General features: G+C 41.6%; 1 protein-coding gene across 2 annotated transcripts in view; it reads right to left on the bottom strand.

The window, feature by feature from the left end:
- Window positions 1–20,494, bottom strand: part of synpra (synaptoporin a) — a 331,543-nt gene that overhangs the window by 8,019 nt on the left and 303,030 nt on the right. For both annotated transcript variants that reach the window (XM_080183135.1, XM_080183143.1), the window contains one exon: window positions 2,194–2,385. In XM_080183135.1, the coding sequence (XP_080039261.1) occupies window positions 2,194–2,385 (192 nt within the window). The remainder of the gene's footprint in view (window positions 1–2,193; window positions 2,386–20,494) is intronic.

Below are 20,494 nucleotides of genomic sequence, written 5' to 3'. Positions count from 1 at the left end.
CCTTATTCCACCGGGACTATAGGGCGCGATCTTACTGACTGTTCACGCCATGCACTTGCACTGAGGTTGGAGAATTTGGTGTTCAATCAAATCTCCGCTTGCTGCAGCAGGATGGGGAAATCCTGCCGGCATGAGCGACCGTCACATTCCAGCTACAACTTTTCAAATAATAGCTTTCGTGGAAATATAACCTGAGTTAATTAATACAGCAAGCGATTTCCTCTTCCATATTACTCCATAAGACAATCCAGCACATATAATAGTGTAAAGATTTGAGCTCACTAAATCAGCATTGGTGCTTAATAAGTTCTGTGGCTACACTGCTTTGTGATGGTGTCCTGACTGGTACATAATTTACTGAAGCTGCATTCAAGATTAGCTGCTGTAACCAGACAAGCATATTCTTCTCAAGAAAATGGGTGTTTGACCGAATTGAATGAATAAGGCATCATGCTTTGGATATTTCCATCCCTCTTTTTTCTGAGTGTTGAACAATGAAGTTGAGAGGGTTGGCATATGAAGACAGACTGCATAGACTGTGCCTATATTCACTGGAATTCAGAAGAATGAGGGGAGATCTTATAGAAACATATAAGATAATGAAGGGAATAGATAAGATAGAAGCAGGGAAGTTGTTTCCACTGGCAGGTGAAACTAGAACTGCGGGGCATGGCTGCAAAATAAGACGAAGCAGATTTAGGACTGAGTTGAGGAGGAGCTTCAAAGTGAGCCCAAACCATACTGCATCATTCAGGCCTCATAGTCACCGAAACTCATGGTTTGGCCTCACCTCGATACATGTTTGTTCCCTGACAGAGTCTTGAATCATGAAGCAAGGGTGAGAATATAAAGGCAGGCCCAGTTTTCTCAGGCCTTTGGCCACAGGACTGCTGCTGTCCTTGAGACCCTCTAACTGGTCCAGCTGTTCTTACTGCAGCTAGAAGACGCCCAGGTCCAATGATCTGCTGCAGGTGCAGCCCCAGAGGTAGCAAGCACAATGTAAAGGGTGTGGAGGTCTGATATAACTATCCACCACCCCCTTTCCTTTCTGCAGCACCTGGGATCTGAGTGTATTCAGACATCCAGCTTATTTAAGTAGTTGAACAAAAACTGCCAATCATTAAGAAAATTGGCCCAAACTTTTTTGGGTATTCCACTGATCCTATCCACAGATTGGTCAGTTGAGAGTCTTGGCCCACAGCTCTGTATTAGTAATTTCAGAAATTCAGTTGTGCCATTAGCGAAGGAAAAAACAAAGGGTCACTTTAACTCCAGTGGAAGACCAGCAGAATTTCCACCCATCTCTTACAAGACAAATGATAACCAGGAAATGGAGTCAGGAATGATCTGTGAAAAGCTAAGCATTGGTATGCCTCAATTCCGTTAGATCCCTGCATATAGCGATGGTGAGTATCCTGAGTGAAGGCTCAACAGGGGCACTACTGGTGAAGAATCTGCACCCTGAGAAAACAAAAGGCCAGTTTCAGCCCCAATGTTTAATTGGCCAAGGGGACATAGCGAGATCTGTAGGTCCAGGCACAGCCCATCACCTCGCTTCAATGGGCATGGAGCACGTGTTCCAGAGAAAGTCTCTAAGTGATGCTGTGCCCTCTTAACCCTTGCAAAGGAGATATATTCCCACTAACTCCATAACCATGATGGTGTCCCCCAGTACACAGTCATTGCTGGAGCACTCAACTGGGTACAATCTGGACATAATTGCTGGGAACACAATCTCTAGAGTTAGGGACATATCACTAAATAATCTTAACACTAAAATGATAAATGTTCAACTGAGGCTTATTTTTTCTGATGTTTTGTATTGCCATCTCTCACATTATTTTGATGCTTATTAAATCATCCAACAATCCACTACCCAGTTTATTGTTATTCCCTTTTATCCACACTGACCCACTCACACATACACATGTGATTTCTTGATCGTTATTTCCCAAGACTTTGCCAGTATTTCTCCTTGCACAGTCACTAAGAGTTGTGAACAAATTACTTCTAATTACTCTTAGAATAAGAGTAATCTTTCCTGCTCCAATGATCCAGCTCAGTTTGGGAAGTTACCTTAAAGGTCTGCAGGCATGTACCTGCATCTTACCTCTCTACGTTGGGATACCAAAACATTGCATCTCAGAACCCACCAGCTTTTCAAATATATACAGGTATTAGTTTTCAACTTACAACAGATGTATTTAATCCGGACATTGCAGGGTTTCTGACAGGCAAGCATTTATTGCCCTGCTGTTTGCATGCTGACATTAGCAAAAGCACTTCTTCAGGATCAGTAGCAACCTTGACATCGGAGAGTCCTTTTGCCCAGGCTGATGATCCCACAAGCCACATGAATGAGAAGACCACAGTCACAATGAAATCCTGAAAAAGATTGTTAAAATAAATAATTTTAAACATTAGATAAGGCATGTTTTAAAAACATACAAGAATATGCATATGGTCCAACTTGGTTTCATGGTCCAATTTACATTTTAAATATAGCGATATTAATAACTGTATAAATGTAAGACTTTGAATCCTTGTACATCCATCATCTTCCCATGCTTAAGGGAGAAAAATTAGTCCATAATCTCCTCCAGTTACTTTATCCTCGACTGTTCAGTTTGCTTCTCTCCAGTTGCTATGGTGACTGTGGAAGTTTCAAATTTGACCATTAAAATTGTGATAGCAGTGGAAACAGGGAATCTGAAAAAGCTAAACTTGGAGTGGTGGTTGAACAAGAGAGACGTGGAAAGTGCAACTGGAATTACCAAGCAGTGAATGAAAACCTGGCTAAACAGCATATCACAATTAATGCAATCTAAATATTGGCATCGGTTACTTCTGCTCTATGCTTACGGTAAGTGACACAAGATTTATTTAATTGTATTCTATTCACCCAATCAGTACCTTTTTTTATTGATATATTGGAACACTGCTGGATGATAAACCTAAACATTTGCTCTTGATAGTTGACAGGGTGGCTGTTGGAAATGGAGGAGAAGGGTGGGAGCTTTGATTGGGAAACTGAGATGTCCAAAGTTCCCTCTATGCCATGAAAGCAGCAATTTTTTTTTACAAAAACAGGATCCCCACCTGATTGATAAGTTTGTCTTCCAGGTGGGCAGGAGCACTCTAGAACAGTTAACAGCCATATGGAAGAAGCCTCCAGTTGCTAGTGGGAACTTCGGTGGGTAGTCTGAGCGCTGACACGGAGAATGGGGAGTCTGATCCCAGGGAAGGAGGCAAGCTCGAGGAAGGCCTGGGGAAGCACTCCTGCTCCTATTGGCCCACAAGCAGTGCTGCAAAGGCCTGATCCATTCTTGCCTTCTGTGGAGCTGCCAGGTTTCCTGAAGCCTGGGAACCAGGACGAACATGTAAAGCAAAGAGGCTGGGAGCCTCATATCTAAATATTTAAATAAATAACTCTTTTCTGGAAGTGAATTGGCTACCTTCCTCTCTGTCCAGCCTCTGTTAAATGTGGAAATGAGTGGGTTAGAGTTGAGTTTGTGATTTAAAAAAAAATTAACATTTAACCTGACCCCAACAACACATCTTTTGAGGGTTAAAATTACCACACTACTTTCACACAAATCTTGGAAAGAATTGTAGTTAACTTTGGAAAAAAATCAGTGTGACCCTGAAATTAGGCATTCTGAGTTATCTCTCACAGTAGCCCTGGCAGCAGATCAGCAGAAACTAGAAATGTTAACTGCTAAAAGCGGAAATGAGTGGCCTATCTAAGCAAATAATTCAACTTCAGAACTGTAAGGCTACAGCACACCCATGGCTCAATGATAGTTGTTAGTAATCTTTCAGAAGCTAGGAAACACAGTATGTTATTTCAGTCAGAAACAGAAAGATGACTCCTCAGGCTGTAAAATACCAACAGCAAAGTTGTGCAATGATTGGAAATACTTTAGACTGCTCTGATCTTGCAAACAGTCACCTCCATTTCCAACTTTCATTCAACCATAGAATCCCTATACTGCAGAAAGAGGCCATTCAGCCATCAAGTCTCTGCACTGACTCTCTGAAAGAGCATCCCACCCAGGTCCTTTCCTCTGCCCTATCCTCATAATCCCGAGCATTTACCATGACTAATCCACTTAACCTACACATCTTTGGGCACAATGGGGCAATTAAGCATGGCCAATCCACCTGACCTGCACATCTTTGAACTGTGGGAGGAAACTGGAACACCCGGAGGAAATCCATGCAGACACTGAGAGAATGTGCAAACTCCACACAGTCACCCAAGATCAGAATTGAGCTCAGATCCCTGGAGCTCTGTGGTTGCAGTACTAATCACTATGCCACCCCTATTCAACATTCTTGAACATATTGCCGCTTCTCAACCGTGTCAAACTTTCCAACAACTCCATGTTTGAAATAGACCATTACTATTACAACACTGACATGGCCCTAATCAAAGTCACAAAAGACATCCTATATGATTGTGAGAAAGGTAAACTATTCCTCCTCATTCTTTTCAACCTCTCTGCAGCCTTTGACAGAATTGACCCTATAATCCCCATCCATTGTTCTACTACTTTTGCCTGGTTCCATTCTTACCTGTCCACTTGCAGACAGAGAATCACTGGCAATGACTACTCTTCCACCCCTATAATGTAAATTCTGGTAGTCCCCAAGGATCTATTGCATGGCCTCCTCCTGTTTCATGTCTGCATGCTTCCCCTATTTGACAGCATCCAAAACACACAATGTAAACTTCCACATTCATGTTTCCAGCTCTACCTCATTGCCATTTCTCTCAACAATCCCACTACCTCTACTATGTCACACTGTTTGTATGACATGCCCCCACAAGAGGTCCACAGAAGACACCATTTCCCTGGCCTTGCATTCAACCCTGGAACACCTGGATAACAAGGACACTGATGTTAGACTCCTATTTATTGACTACAGCTCAACATTCAACACTATAATTACCACAAAACTCATCTCCAAACTCCATGGCCTCAGCACCTCCCTCTGCGATTGGATCCTGAACTTCCTAACTCACAGGCCACAATCAGTAAGGATAGGCAACAATACCTCCTCCACAATCATCCTCAACACTGGTGCCCCATAAAGCTGTGTTCTCCGCCCCCTAATATACTCCTTATATACCTATGACTGTGTGGCCAAATTCCCCACCAATTCGATTTTCAAGTTTGCTGACAACACCACCATAGTGAGTCAGATCTCAAACAATGACGAGACAGAGCACAGAAATGAGACAAAGAATCTGGTGGACTGGTGAGGCAAAAATAAGCTCTCCCCCAATGTCAACAAAATGATGGAGATTGTCATTGACTTCAGGAAACGTAAAGGAGAACATGTCCCTGTCTACATCAATGGGGATGAAGTAGAAAGAGTCAAGAGCTTCAGATTTTTAGGGGTCCAGATCACCAGCAACCTGTCCTGGTTCCCCCCAAGCCGACACTATAGTTAAGAAAGCCCATCAATGCCTCTACTTTCTCAGAAGACTAAGCAATTTTGGCATGTCTGCTACAACTCTCACCAACTTCTACACATGCACCATAGAAAGCATTCTTTCTGGTTGTATCACAGCTTGATATGGCTCCTGCTCTGTCCAAGACCGCAATAAACTACAAAATGCAGTGAACATAGCCTAATCCATCATGCAAAGCAGCCTCCCATCCATTGACTCTGTCTATACTTCCTACTACCTCGGCAAAGCAGCCAGCATAATTAAGGACCCCACGCACCCTGGACATTCTCTCTTCCACCTTCTTCCTTTGGGAAAAAGATACAAAAGTCTGAGGTCATGTACCAACCGACTCAAGGACTGCCATCAGACTTTTGAATGGACCTTGCATTAATCTGATCTTTCTCTACACTCTAGCTATGACTGTAACATTACATTCTGCACTCTCTCCTTTCCTTCTCTATGAATGGTATGCTTTGTCTGTCTCGTGCGCAAGAAACAATACTTTTCACTGTACGTTAATATATGTGAGAATAATAAATCAAATCAAATCAAATCAAATGCAGTATTAGGTAAGCAGAAATTGTCTTCAGATAAATATTGGGAATACAGAACCTATTGTCTTTACTGTCAATAATTGATTACCAAGCCACCAACTCCATTCCTTTCCTTGGCACTGCCTGAGCCTGAACCAGATGGTTCTCAACTTTGCTGTTGCATTTGCCATGAGATGAGTTTCTGACATCATCGCTGCTCCATCACCAGGACTACTTCCAACTCCATATCATCTGTCTTTACATATGCTTCAGCTCATCTGCTGTTGAAACCCTCATCAATGCCAATTTTCTATCAACTAGACTATTTTAATGCCTGCCCATCCAGCCTGCCATCTTGCACCCTCTGCAAACTATAACTCATTCAAATTTCTGCTGCCAGTATCCTAATTCACACTTATTTTACCCCTGCACTCGCTGGTATACTTGGCTCTCTGTCTAGAACTATCTCAACTTTAAAATTCTCATCTTTACTTTTAAATCCTTCCATGATCTTATCCCTTTCCTATCTCTGGAACCTCCTTCAGCCCTACAATCCTTCAAGGTCTTATCACTTCACAAGAGCATACGAGGCACCATATGGCCTATTAAGCCTGCTCCGCCATTCAATTGTTGTCAGGCCCATGGAATGAATATGACATCTGGCTGGCTTTATGATCATGCATTGTATGCAGACTCAGCAGGTTAATCCTGGAGCCACAGATCTTTAAGCAAAAAAGACAGTATTTCTCTTGAAGGAGCAACATTCTCAAGCCAGGCTTCTGCTCCCCTCCATTTTGTTGCTTCTCCGCAGCACAGTTTATGTGGTCAGCATTCAACTGCACTGTGACTTGCCAGTTGAGGTACCACCAAGTGGTAATTGTGTCAAGTTCCTCCCATGCCCCAATGTCAATATGCCCCTTTTTCACTGCAGCATTCAGTTATCTTAAAACATTTTCTCCATCCTCCTTGAGATTGGATGCCATCCTTAAGTTGTGAAAAGAGGAGCTGCTTCAGATGCTGATAATTTGGCATATCTCTGCACTCTATCTCTCTCTCTCCCTCTTTAAGGCACTCCTCAACACCTACTTCTTTGACCAAATTTTTGGCCACTTGTCCTACTCTTTCTTTAAATGACTTAGCATCTCATATTGCTTGATAATGTTCCTACAAAGCACCTTGGGACATTTCACTAGGTTACATTTGCTAAATTAGGTGAAAGTTGTTGTCAAAATAGATCAGGTACTGGATGTTGAGGTGGGGAGTAGGGCAACACTGGCTGACAACACTGCCAGTTGTAATTTATGCCACTGTCACTGATGCATAATAATTCAAATTTCCTTAAATCAATATAGAAAATGTGACTGGGTGGTTTGAGAATTGTGACAAATTGGGGCTCAGTTAGAATTCAAACTATAGAAAAGTTTATATGCACACAATATTTATCTATTCTATATAATTGGTCCATTGAAGTTTAGTCACCATTTGCTTCTTCTGACAGATGACAGTACATAACATACATTCTGGAATGCAAATCATAATTTCAGTGGCATTCAACTTATGCAAACACACTTTTATTGCAGAGTGAGACAAACTACTTGGAATAAGCTACTTGCCTTGGGTTGTGAAGCAATCAAATTAAGGTAAAGTGCTTGGTAACAGATGCAGTGAAGTGTTTGGTGTTAGGAAATCATGATACAATGGAAAAGAAATCCAATAATTGGGAATGTGTTGTGGTGGTTGTATGTTTAAAGGAAAACAAACTATTTTGAAATGGAAATGGTAGAAAACACAGATTGGCTGCGATGGTGGAACTAGTGTTTTGGCATGCTGATTAGTTTAGCACCAGTTGAACAAATGTTTACCTAAGGCAAATTGGTAACAATGGAAGAAAGAAGGTTAAAAAGTTAAAGTAAAGATGATAAAAGTTCAAAAGAGATGTGGGTGAATTTGATATTTACGTTCTAAAAGGTGAACTCGGGTAATGAAGGTGATCAAGAGTGACTTCTGATAAGGTTAGTTCAGATAAGGGACAATCAAAATGAAAAAAGTACATCAGAAGCAAGTTCATCTTACGCAAGGGAGCTGTTTTGAGACTGCAGCCCACAGTAGTAAGCTGCATCCACTCCCAACAAGCTGGAGAGAGCCCATTGTCTCTATCCTAAATCAGAAGCAACCCCAAAAAGATACAATGGCCTGGTGTGGTAACTATTGTTGGATGTCACTTATAGTTTTAAAACCCATGTGATGTTGTTTTGGAGGTTTAGCTCTGAGGTTAGGAAAATAGAAGGATTTGGAAGTGCACAACTTTGAAGATATTGTGTACAGCCATTAATGTAGATAAGTGTGTTTCTAGTTTATTTTCTTGTTATGTGTTTTACTGGCCTTCCCACCTTTCCTCACATTATGCCAAGCTGTAAAATACGATTGAGCGCAGGCATTCTAAGTTTCCCTTCTGGAATTTGCAGTACCCTAGTATTCAACATCAGCTGTGCTCTGAACAGTTGCTAATACATGCAAATATCCTAGGCTCTTGGATGAAGTTTCAGAAGCCATTATGTTCAATTAATGAACTTTTTTGAACTATGTGAGATATATTTTGTTCTCTTGTAACCCAGTTTGCAGTTTCAAAGGACACAAAGGGGCAACATGCTCCTACTTGGTACTAAGATATACTTGTTCACAACAAACATTAGATAACTTCAAAACTCTAATTAAAATCAGTAGAAAATAGGCTTTCATACACAAATTAAAAAAGATGTATATGTTAAACACTGACTGTACTTTTATCATATGGTTATTCTCATTGCAAGGAAAGTGAAACAGGTAAATGTGACTCAGTTACCATTTTATTAAAGTATGCAACAAAAAAAAATTCATATAACTGAAGAACAAGTCACTCATAAATACTCTGCACAAAACCAACCAGTGTTATGAACAGATTGTTCTACATGGATTTTAATCACTTGCAATTAGAGAAAATAGCGCAACTTTGACATAACACCATTCACTTACTGATAAATGGTGACTTCTTGCCAATTAGAGGAACTTACATGCACAATATTCGAACCTGATCATATCTCATGAAGCAACTTTTGATGCAGATTATGGTTGACCAGAATCGGTTTCTCATCTATCCTCTAGATTTAAGTGTCAGATTCAATTATGTATAAATGGCTCTTGCCTGAATATTCATTTACATATTTTGCAGTATCCATGACGTCAGATAAGTGCATGCCAGCCTTGGCTCCAAGGTAGCATTCTTGCCTCTCAATCAAAAACATTGCAAGTTCAAGTTTCATTCCAGAAATTTGAGCATATAATCCAGGCTGACAGAGTGCAGTACTGAAGGAGTACTGCACTGCTGGAAATGCCATCTCGGAAAGGAGATGTTAAACCAAAGCGTGGTCTGCCCCCTCAGGTGAACGTAAAACATCCTATAGAACTGAACAGTGACTCACAAGGCAATGCATTAGAGTGGTGATGTTGCGGATTTTGTGAAAATCAGAAAATGAATGAAAAGCAAAAGATTTCAGGCATGAGCTTAGGCTCTGACCTCACTCTGGTCATATTGCCTTCATGCCAGAATCTCTTCATAAGGATTGAGTGGCAGCTTCGGTGGCCCTAAATGATCCTCTTTGCAAGGACTCCATATAATCCTGTATATGCGGCCTTTTATTTTATTTATTAGTATCACAAGTAGGCTTGCATTAACATTGCAATGAAGTTACAGTGAAATTCTTCTAGTCACCACATTTCAGCGCCTGTTCAGGTACACGGAGGCAGAATTTAGCGTGGCCAATGTTTCTACTGCAAGCAACTAAAAGAATATAGTTTGGAAAAAAGATACAAGAGCTTTAAGTACTACACGTGATCTAATTCACTAGTATCTCACTCATCATGTATTGACATACAGCATTCAGAATTCCTTGGGCTGGCAGTGTACTTGGTGCTTTTGCTTGTTTCATTTAATAGCTCATACTGCTATGGCAACATTGCACAGTGAGTAGGAACAACATGACCTTCGCATTTAAAACTTTGTTTGCTTATTTTCTAATATGTCCACAGTGATGGAAGAGATTAAATCTATCTTATTCATATATATTGGTGGTCAGAACACATTCAGGGATGGTGATGGAGAAGTCTGGGATACAGGCTGATATATAAGAGAATATATAGGAGAATATAGGAGAAGTCTGGGATACAGACAGGAAACAATGTGAGTATGGCTATGTCAGGTTGTTGCTTTAGTTGTCTGTGGATCAGCTCTGTGGCATCATTGCCAGATATTAGTGAGGATCGATGGTTGGGTGTGCCTTTGTCATTTCTAATTTCTAAATTGCACTAACGGTAGGCAAGATTCTCCGGCCTCCCAGCCGCATGTTTCTTGCTGGCGGGAGATGGCATGTTGTTTGCTAGTGGAGGGATTCTCTAGTCCCATCGCTGTCAAAGAGAATTCCCATTGACGTCACCCCGCGCTAGAGTGAAACCCACAGGTGGGGATGCACTATTGGCAGGACTGGAGAATCCCGCCAGTTTGAACAGCCAGTGAATTCTGGCCAGTATCTCAATCATGACCCTTCAATTTCTATCTTGGTTTCTCCCAAGCTCATTCGAAGGATTTTTGCAGTGTAATTCAGGTGACCAGAACTGAATCAAGGTGGGGAGTAAGTGCTTTATTCAACAAGACTATTATTTTCAGAACATTCACCATTCGATAGTAGCAGTAAGTGATGGCTACACAACCCTAATGCATTTTGAGGTTTCCATGACTCGAAATGATAATTGAATCCATGCAGCTGCTTAAACTTTTACCCACAATTACTGTGACCTATACAAACCTACAATGTCCAGGTGTGACCACCAGAATAAAATACCTCAATGTTTATTTTAATCCGGGGCAGCTCCGACAATGCATTTATTTACGTTAACCATCTGCACTAGCCTGATTTGAAAAGGAAGGCAGAGAACATGGATGGCTCCTTGAGGGCCATGTCTACATCCTTCAGCCTAGCAAACAGTAGTCATGAACAAAAAAAATGACCACACAATCACCAGGATAATTTCTGAAATGTTTGCAGTAAAGCCTCAACATAATGCCTCCAGGATCAATATAGTATGCTGCAGAGCATTGTTCAGCAGAGCTACCCGGCACTGAAGAGGAGCAGGAGGGTTAAAGATGGTAGGCAACGAAAATGGGGAAGAAGCTAATGAATTCTGGTGATTCAAATGCCAAGTGCTGGATGGTATTCTGTTGACTGTCTTGGTTTCCCTCAAATGTGTAGCTCAAGAGCCTGGCATCTTTAAGATTTTAATGGGATTGACTGGTCAGCCATCCCATATCCAGCCATCAGGTACGGCTAACAGATATGCGATCACCAATCCTATAGAGTCTGTTTCCAATTCTTAGTCCATAAAACTGGCTTTCCTCACTCTTTAACATTCAATACAGTGGCAACTTTGCTGAATAAACACATGCCTTTGCTTAAGGTTGCATTCACATCACAATTGTAGCATCAGAATCAGAATGACAGTGCAGTTACATTGCAGTTGAGGTATGAACACAGAGGTAGGCCCCTGATAACACCAGTGTGAAGCAGAGTTTGGATTCTAATCCCTTTTACATGCAGCAAATTTGGGATCAGTATTATTCCTCTCATAATTGATTCCAAGCATGTAGTGTGATTGCCCTGTTAACACACCTATCTGTAGTTGACATTTTAAGGATTGGGCTTTTCCTTTTACATTGCCTCTCCGAAGATACAGGAAGATACAGCCTACAATTAAGCCCACAGACTGAAAACTACAAAACCTCCAGCAAGTCAACACATTTAAAGATTATTCATATCACAAGTTTATCTTGAATAATACATGAACAGTGGTTTTTCCATTTTAATGACCTTCTCATTTGCTTTCCTTTCTGTTAATTTGTTGAATGTTTGTTTCAACAATAAGTACTGACACCATCGGTATTATTGACTTGGAGATGTTACTTCCTCACAGGGAGCTCAATCAACATACACAGTGGAACTATAAAATCACCATGACCTAATGACTGTATTTACTGACATTACTTTAGCTTCTTTACACTGCAGTTCCAACACCCACTTGTCAAATAAAAGCATTTTAAAAATCCACATACATAAAAAGGAGGTGAAAGGATGTAGGCTTATCTCCTAACGTATTCAGCTGAGCTAGGCTGCACTGGACCTGACAGAAGGAATTGAAATCTTCCAGCATAAAACAGAGGTGCACAAAAGTTAAGAGGAATATATTCAACAGTAAAATCTTTCACAGGCTGAGAAAAGCCAAAACATCTGAAAGAATACAGTTGTTATTCTTTTCTCCCAAAGCCCCATGACATACAGAAACGAATGGAAGACATGGTGGCAGGGGTGTTGGGATGATGGGGGGAGTCCAACCACCAGCTGTCCATTGCTTGCCAGTTATAGGACACCAGTTGCATGCTTAATACAAGAATGGGCATAAGCAAACGCCATACATGCGTTTACTGTACAGGACTGTAAGTAGTGCAACTGGAGGCCACTTAGGAAATGAGATTATATTTATTTAAGAAGACTTTGAGCATGATCTTACCAGCCAGTCACACCATGCTCCTGCTGCAGTGAGGTCAGAGAATTTGATGCATGATCAAATCTGCGTTCACAGCAGCAGGATAGGAAAATCCTGTTACCACTGGAAAGGTGGTAACATTCTGGCCTTTATGGATTCAAGAAGTATGGTCAAAAATCTTCTGGACAACTAATGGCCCATTCTCAATGTCACGCCACCGCTTTCCCCCCCCCACCCCCCTGGACCTCCATCCCATTTGATGCATAAATTAGTCACTTGTCCACTATCCAAAGCTGCTGAAGCAGAATATTCATTTGATGCCTGCAGCTTACCAGCAAAATTCAAATGAAGCCCAAACCTACAAGTTTAAAAAAAATTAATTTACAAGATGAGTATGTCATTGGCTAGGCTAACATTTATTACCCCATTGTTAAATTTCAGGCTTCATCGGGAGCTGCTGACATTGTGCCAACTTTGGGTGAAGATTGAAGATCCCATGGCCTCAAGGTACAGGAAATTATGGATTCCATCCAGATTGGAATACTAATTGAATGGTGCCTATACATAAGGGCAGCATGCTGGCACAGTGGTTAACACTTCTGCCTCATAGCGCCAGGGACCTAGGTTCAATTCCTGGCTTGGGCCACTGTCTGTGTGCAGTTTGCACTTTCTCCCTGTGTCTACGTGGGTTTCCTCCAAATGCTGCAGTTTCCTCCCACAGTCCAAAGATGTGCAGGTTAGATGCATTGGCCATGCTAAACTCTCCCTCAGTGTGCCCAAACAGGAATGTAGCAACTAGGGGATTTCCACAGTAACTTCATTGCAGTGTGAATGTAAGTCTACTTGTGACTAATAAATAAACTTTAACTTTATCACAGTTGGAATTTTCCCCTCCTGGGACGGGAATGGCGGTGAGGAGGGAGAATCCAATTGGAGACCCCAAACAGCTCTTCTGCCATCGGGATTTCCAGTTCCTATTGTCCCAGCACCCGCCAATGATGTAATAAGATTCCTGCCATGAAAGGTCAGGAACCCATTTAGCATACATTTAAATGTCATTAGTGGGCTTCCCTGTTCCATTATCCTCCCACATTTGGATTTCCGTGTCATGTTGGCAGCTTTTGACAAACAGTGAAGTACAGCCCCCAAGGAGGGGGGAGTGGAAGGCCATGGCCAGGCAGGATGGGGGAGGGGTGGGGACTGCGGTAATACCCTGGTGGGGGTTGAGGTGTGTGAGTTGGAGGCATTCCTATGTCCATGGGGGATACCTCTCTAACTTTTATTAAATTTAGGTAAGGTGACCTTTCAAAATAGTGCCCTGATCTCTTGTCGTCCGAGTGTGACATCGTGGGGCCTGCCTCCAGGGTTTCTTTTGACCAAGTTTCAAAAAATATGGCAGAAAAAGCCAGCAGTGGAGCTGATGGGTTTTCCCACATAGTTGACAGTCAGGAAAATTTCACCCCACACCTACAGATGACTAAATGCAGTTAGCCAAACAAATTGGCTGTGCAGAGAATCTACTTATACTGATCATAAATCAATCCCTCTCCTCCACATAACATGGTGATACTGCCAGTCAGAGCTCACTGAGCTACTGTTATGATCAGCATTGTGAAATATTTACAATTGTGGAATGCCATTTCACTCAGACTCTCTGGGGGTGACTTCAAATTAATATAGATAACAATGTCATATTTCTATTAATGGCTGAAGGAAAGAAGATTTGTAAATGTCATGAAAAACAATCAATTGATTTATTCGCTTTTTCCATTAAGAGCCTTAGTTTCTCTTTCTTGATACTAAAAATTCAGTTACAATTTCAGAATTTAAAATAAATACAAACCTTAGGTACTGGAAAGCATCCCTGAATTCAAAGGGCAGGATTTTCCACCTGTGCTTGCCCCAAGACTGGAAATTCCTGTCCGAGGTCAATGGACCTTTGCATGATCCGTGTCCCATCCACCTACGAAGGTGGGCAGGATGGGATAATTCCGCCCTAAGTATTCAGTTTCTGGGGTATTCTGATTACCTTAATTAAAGTAAAAAGCGATTTTATATGTTGGGGCTTTTACTCTCGATATTTTCCTCAGGTTCAGCACTGTAGATCACCCAGATAAATGTTTGCTCCCCGTGACCTGGAGTGGGAGATTGCCTTCTCAGAATCAAAGTCATATACAGAAATCCCGGAGGTGGGACAGAAAGCTTTTGCTAAATCACAGGTTGTCCTGAAAGCAGATCCCAAACCTGTGCCGGCAGATGGTGGGACTCCAGGCAAGGTATTCCCAGTGGCAGCAAATTTAGAGCCTCCACATGGACTGTCACCCAATGGAGAATGGTGGCCTGCCTCTCAGAGTGTCTGACTAATCAGAGGACTGGCAGCACTAATGATTGAGGTGGCCACTGTAGAGGCTGCAGGATGAAGAGAGCACCTCCATGTTGAGATGCCTTCAACGGGCAGGTAGGTCTTTACCATGTCTGGACCTGGTGATTGGAGGGGTGAACACTCCAGTAGCAACACTGGAGCAACGAAGGAGGCCTCTGTCATCAGGGGTCCCTCCATGGGCCATGGAGTGGCCATTAAGGAGGGTTAATTCCCAGGAACATGCTGGAAGATGACAGTAGTTTTCCCAGAAGTCTCACCATGTGGTAGGAGTTCATCCCAAGAAGGTAAAATGGAAACTGGGGTGAGAAGTGGCCTTTAATTGTCCATGTCATTGGTTTAAATGACTGACTGTCTCTCATTGTGTTCTCAGTTGAAAATATTCCGAGACACCGACATTTACTCGGCTTTCTGCCTCCCCGTCCACTTTCAGGGGACTGGTACAATCCATCTGCACGATTGTTCTTTGACTCCAGAAATAGTAGAATAAACACTTTAATAGATCTTGGCTTAGGCTACAAATTGTTAATTTCATCTCTTTAAAAGATAATGGGTAAGTGAACACAATTAGAATGGCTTATTGATTAATAGCACTTGCGGGTTTATAATAATAATCAGAGTGATTCTATCTGTCTAATGTGGTTTCCAGTTCTTCAACACATTTCTCCTTTGCTGTGGAGTGAGTTCCATCTTGCTGATGATGGTCTTGCTGGGTCCCCACACCCCGCAGATGACTACCAAACTAAATTAGGGGATATCTATGCAGAAGTCTTGCTCAGTTTGGAACCTCACCACTGGATGTAGAAATCTTCTTGATTTCTGTAATCATATTAAGTGGGCCCATCTCTGTCAGGAAGAAGTCATAGAGTCATAGAGTCATCATTGCTTTTGAAGCAGAAGCTCTGGGTTTGAGCCCCACAGTAAAAAGTCTGACAACATCTGTGTTTACCCCAGTCCAACGCCGGCATATCCACATCATGACTACTATTTGAGCCCCACTCCAGGACTTGATGGTCAAGGAAGATGCAGCCAAACAGGTTCAGTAACCACCTGCAAAATCCTTCCAAGTAACTGGCAGGCAGTAAGAGTGGTAGAGATTCCTCATTAGCCATGCTTGATGTGGAGTGGCACAACCTTTGGTGACAGGCTAATGACCTGTTCCAAGGAAAAAACAGCTATGGAAACAGATATATAGCTGCCTTGTGCACCACAGGAAGAGGAATGAACTTTCTGAAAATAAATCTTGTTTTTAGCCACATAAGCGCTGTTGACATAAAGAAAGGATCCAATATCATGATACATCATGAACAAAAATGCTTCATTTTGTCACAAGTGGCTTACCTTGTGCCAATTCACACACTAAAGTATTTTGAAGTCAGCATAATGTAATTTATCTAGATCTAATTGTAATCCATTAAATTGAATCTTTAATTCAAAGTAATCAGAATTAATTGATTAGAATTCATGTAATATAAGCAATTACACTTAAATCAGTTGGTAATTTTAGAATATTATGCAATATTTATATAATCTAGAATACATCATAAGTGTATCAAAATGGATAGCTAATCATAACACTGCATAGTTTAAAGCTGATTTACAGTTGTCTGAAAACATAATCAAATATATATCTGAAAAAAGATTGCGTTTCCGAATACAGGTAACACATTTCAAATGAAATTTATAGCCTTGCATGCATGTTAAACAGCTGAAAAAATGCCAACAAAAAATACCAGCCTAGATTCTGCCAGTCAGCTCTGTCCTTGATAATTGGCACTTCAGTTGTTATGTGCTAATCCATTACAGCTGGGTTTAATAGCTTGTAGAAAATGCAGATGTGTGATAATTACTGTCAATGATGTATTGCCATCCATCAGTGGGAGTATATGGTAAATATTCATCTGATAACCTTTGACCCCACAACTGGTCTTGCTTTTGGGGATGTGAACAGCTACTTCTGTGTTTTTGGCTTGTATATAGTTGTTTACAAAGCAGAGTGGTGCAGGTGAATTGTGTTAGAGCTAATAAATCAACACAATTTTTCATGTAGATTTCTTTCAAAGTGACTTCCTGCAAAGCAGGGATTTCATTATACATGTGCATGCTGGCAAGATTATCTGCATTAGAGATTCAATGGGAGAAATTTGTTCACATGCTGCCTCTTTGAGTGGCACTACACAGACAATGTCAATTGAGAAAATGCTGTAAAATTTCAGCAGGTCTGGCAGCAACTGTAAGTCATGATGTGGGTATGCCGGCGTTGGACTGGGGTAAACTAGTAATCAGTAATCTGTAAACTGTCTGTGCTTTATATGCTCTGTCTGAGGCCAGAACTCTCCATTCACCTGACGAAGGGGGTAACCCCGAAAGCTAGTGAGTATATTATCAAATAAATAGGTTGGACTAAAACCTGGTGTTGTCAGACTTTTTACTGTAGCAACTGTAAGGACAGAAAAGAGCTGATGTTTCAAGTCCAGATGACTCTTAGGACAAAGGGTCATCTGGACTTGAAACATCAGCTCTTTTCTCTCCTCACAAGTGCTGCTGGACCTGCTGAGATTTTTCAGCATTTTCTCTTTTGATTTCAGATCCCAGCATCCACAGTAATTTGCTTTTATTTTAGATAATGTCAATTCCCCAGCAGGTTGAGTCCCATGGTGTTGCTTATCTGGGGGAAATCAATCTGAGTTTGCACAATCCTGCCAATCCCATTTAAAGTGGTACTATGCAATTGGATTTCTCCCCCTTAAAATTTTGCCATCTGCATGTTTTCTGAACCAACTTCTAACATTTTCCACTTTCTTGATTTACCTCAATTTTTACAATGCTTTCTTTCCACAATGACCAGTGGTCCTTTAATTAGGTTTCTCAGTAAGAGAGTATTGTGACATGTTTTAATCTTTAGCGTGGCTTTCTTGCTTTTCTTTCTCGAGTGCTTTCATATCCCCATGAGCCGGAAGGCAGGGCCTCTGATTATAAAATGTATCATATCTGATTAAAATCACCCTAGCAACATAGCATTCCTTCAGTGTTCCAGTAAGTATTGCTGAAAAATAGACATGCTGTTGAAACTTTTCATCTTGTGCTCATCAGGACAGACACAAGAAAGGGCACAACAGTTTATACTGTGTGAGATTTATTTTTAGTCATTATTTCTCATAAATCAGCTAAGTTCAAGGAGTTTCATTTTATAAGTAAATTATTTAAGTGGATATTGAGTCAAATTGCATCAAACTCACATACTTCTCAGCTGGTTTAATGTAGCCCTGAGAATAAACACTCTGAGGTAGATTTTCAACCTGCCACCCAAGCATTAAACTAGTGATGTGGGTCAGCTAGCAGGAATCATCCAAAAACCTCCAAGTGGTACATGGTGTGGTGGGCCTTCCTGGAAAGAGATGATGCAGGACTCCCACTGTCTCTTCAGCCAGCAGCCAAGAACCACCCCCACCCCCAACACCCCTTCCCCCCTCCACCCCCTCCATCACGTCTATGCGGTTTTAGCCTAGGAAAGTGTATGAACATGGGTCAGCAACATAAAAAATGGGGGTAAAATTAAATGCAAAAATTGTCAGTTTGATACTGGTAAAAAGCCTTTGTCTGATCATCATAACACAACCAAACCCTCCTGCCATTACTATTTGCTTTTCATCTCCTTCATGGTCAGGTCAACAGTATCAGCAGAATCATCATCGGATGTTTTGGAATCCTCTGGGACATCCGCCCACTGTCTGTTCTTCATTGCAAAGCCATGAAGCACACATGTTCATGAGATCCCGATGATGAGATGCTGCTGGGCTCTTCCAGACTTACCTCAACAATGAAAGCTTTCTTTAAGCAACCCAGTTGCTCAGTCAATTTTGGTTCTCACCTTTACACAAGAATCATTGTAGCATTCCTATGCAGCACTGCTGGTCCTAACAAGAAATGTCATTGCTGATGGGTGTTGGGTGCAGTGGGTGTCCTTCATCAGCAGGCTGTCACTGTTGTGTCTTTTTTCTCTGTTCTTTAAATAAATCTGTGACATTAGACTGCTAAAGTATAAATGCATCATGACAGCTCCCAGCTTATCATAAATTCATGTGCAAGAAGGCGGTGCCTGTCATAACACATGAGCTGCACATACAGTGAATGGGAACCTAATTTAAATGTGTGGGAATACATTCAGGGATTGCTACATGGATTAAATTAAAAGCCTGATAACCCTGAAAATCCAGTAATTTGGAAATATTATGGTTCTCTCAGTCATCTGTGTGGGAACACAGGTGACTTGTATAAATTGAGCTGCACTGGAATCAGGGCATAGTGCCTTGCCTGATACAGGAGCACTCAACAAGCCGGCTTAATTGCTGAATATTCCCTGTGGCTCCCAGGAATGATCCTGCAATATGAAATCTGTTGAGTGTGGTTATTTTTGTTGCCACAGTGAGAATCAATTCTGCTATGAACTTAGGTGGCAGATCAGATTGCACGAGCGAACATAGCTACTCCAAAGTCTCAAGACTGAATATAACCTCCTGAGATAGAGTTGCTGGAAAAATGCACATTCAAAGAACATGATCTGCTGCTGGCGATCACCACCCTGTGTCCCTGCCCCCAGTCACCACCCCCATTCCCCAATTGCCATTACTCGCTTCCATTTGTGAGTATAAAGTAAATCCAAGCAAACATTGCACCTCAGACCAAACTGCCTCTGGTCAAGTCACATCAATCCTATAAGGCAGCACTCAAGCTTGAAGTCGTGAAATATGCAGATGAAAATGGCGGTAACATGGCTGCTCATTGTAAACACAGAGTCAGTGAGAAAATTTTTTAGAATTGGCGCAAGATGGACGGATGTTTGTAGTGGGGAATTCAGTTTCAGTGGCCAGATTACTTTAGGAAGTTCTAAAGAGCAACTTTGATAAGTAAACCCTTGCAAAGGTAAATGAAACTCTGTTTTTAAAGCGTGATCAAATTTTATTTCTAAAACTAGTGTTATTAAAACATAGAAAATACAAAATGAAAACATACAATAGACAGACAAACAAAAACTTTGGCCAAAGTGGGGATCCAAGATTCGCTCAATGACACAACAGTACCACTGAGCTTTCTCTGCAGATCATAGCAATCATAGAAACCCTACAGTGCAGAAAGAGGCCATTTGGCCCATAGAGTCTGCACCAACCACAATCCCACCCAGGCTCTACCCCCATATCGCGACATATTTACTCGCTAAACCATCTAACCTATGCATCTCGGGACACTAAGGGGCAATTTTAGCATGGCCAATCAACCTAACCTGCACATCTTTGGAGGAAACAGGAGTACCCAGAGGAAACCCACGCAGACACAAGGAGAACATGCAAAGTCCACACAGACAGTGACCCAAGCTGGGAATCGAACCCAGGTCCCTGGAGCTGTGAAGTAACTGTGCTACCGTGCCGTCCAAAATAATATTCCCTGACCGGGAATCGAACCCAAGCCACGGCGATGAACGCACCGATTGCTAACCACTAGACTGCCAGGAAGAAAATGATCTCCACTTTTGTGCCGGAAACTTGAGCAATT

Source organism: Carcharhinus amblyrhynchos, chromosome 3 (assembly GCF_965287045.1).
Source record: "Carcharhinus amblyrhynchos chromosome 3, sCarAmb.v2.hapA, whole genome shotgun sequence".
Taxonomy (NCBI): domain Eukaryota; kingdom Metazoa; phylum Chordata; class Chondrichthyes; order Carcharhiniformes; family Carcharhinidae; genus Carcharhinus; species Carcharhinus amblyrhynchos.
This window is presented reverse-complemented; position numbering and strand designations above follow the sequence as displayed.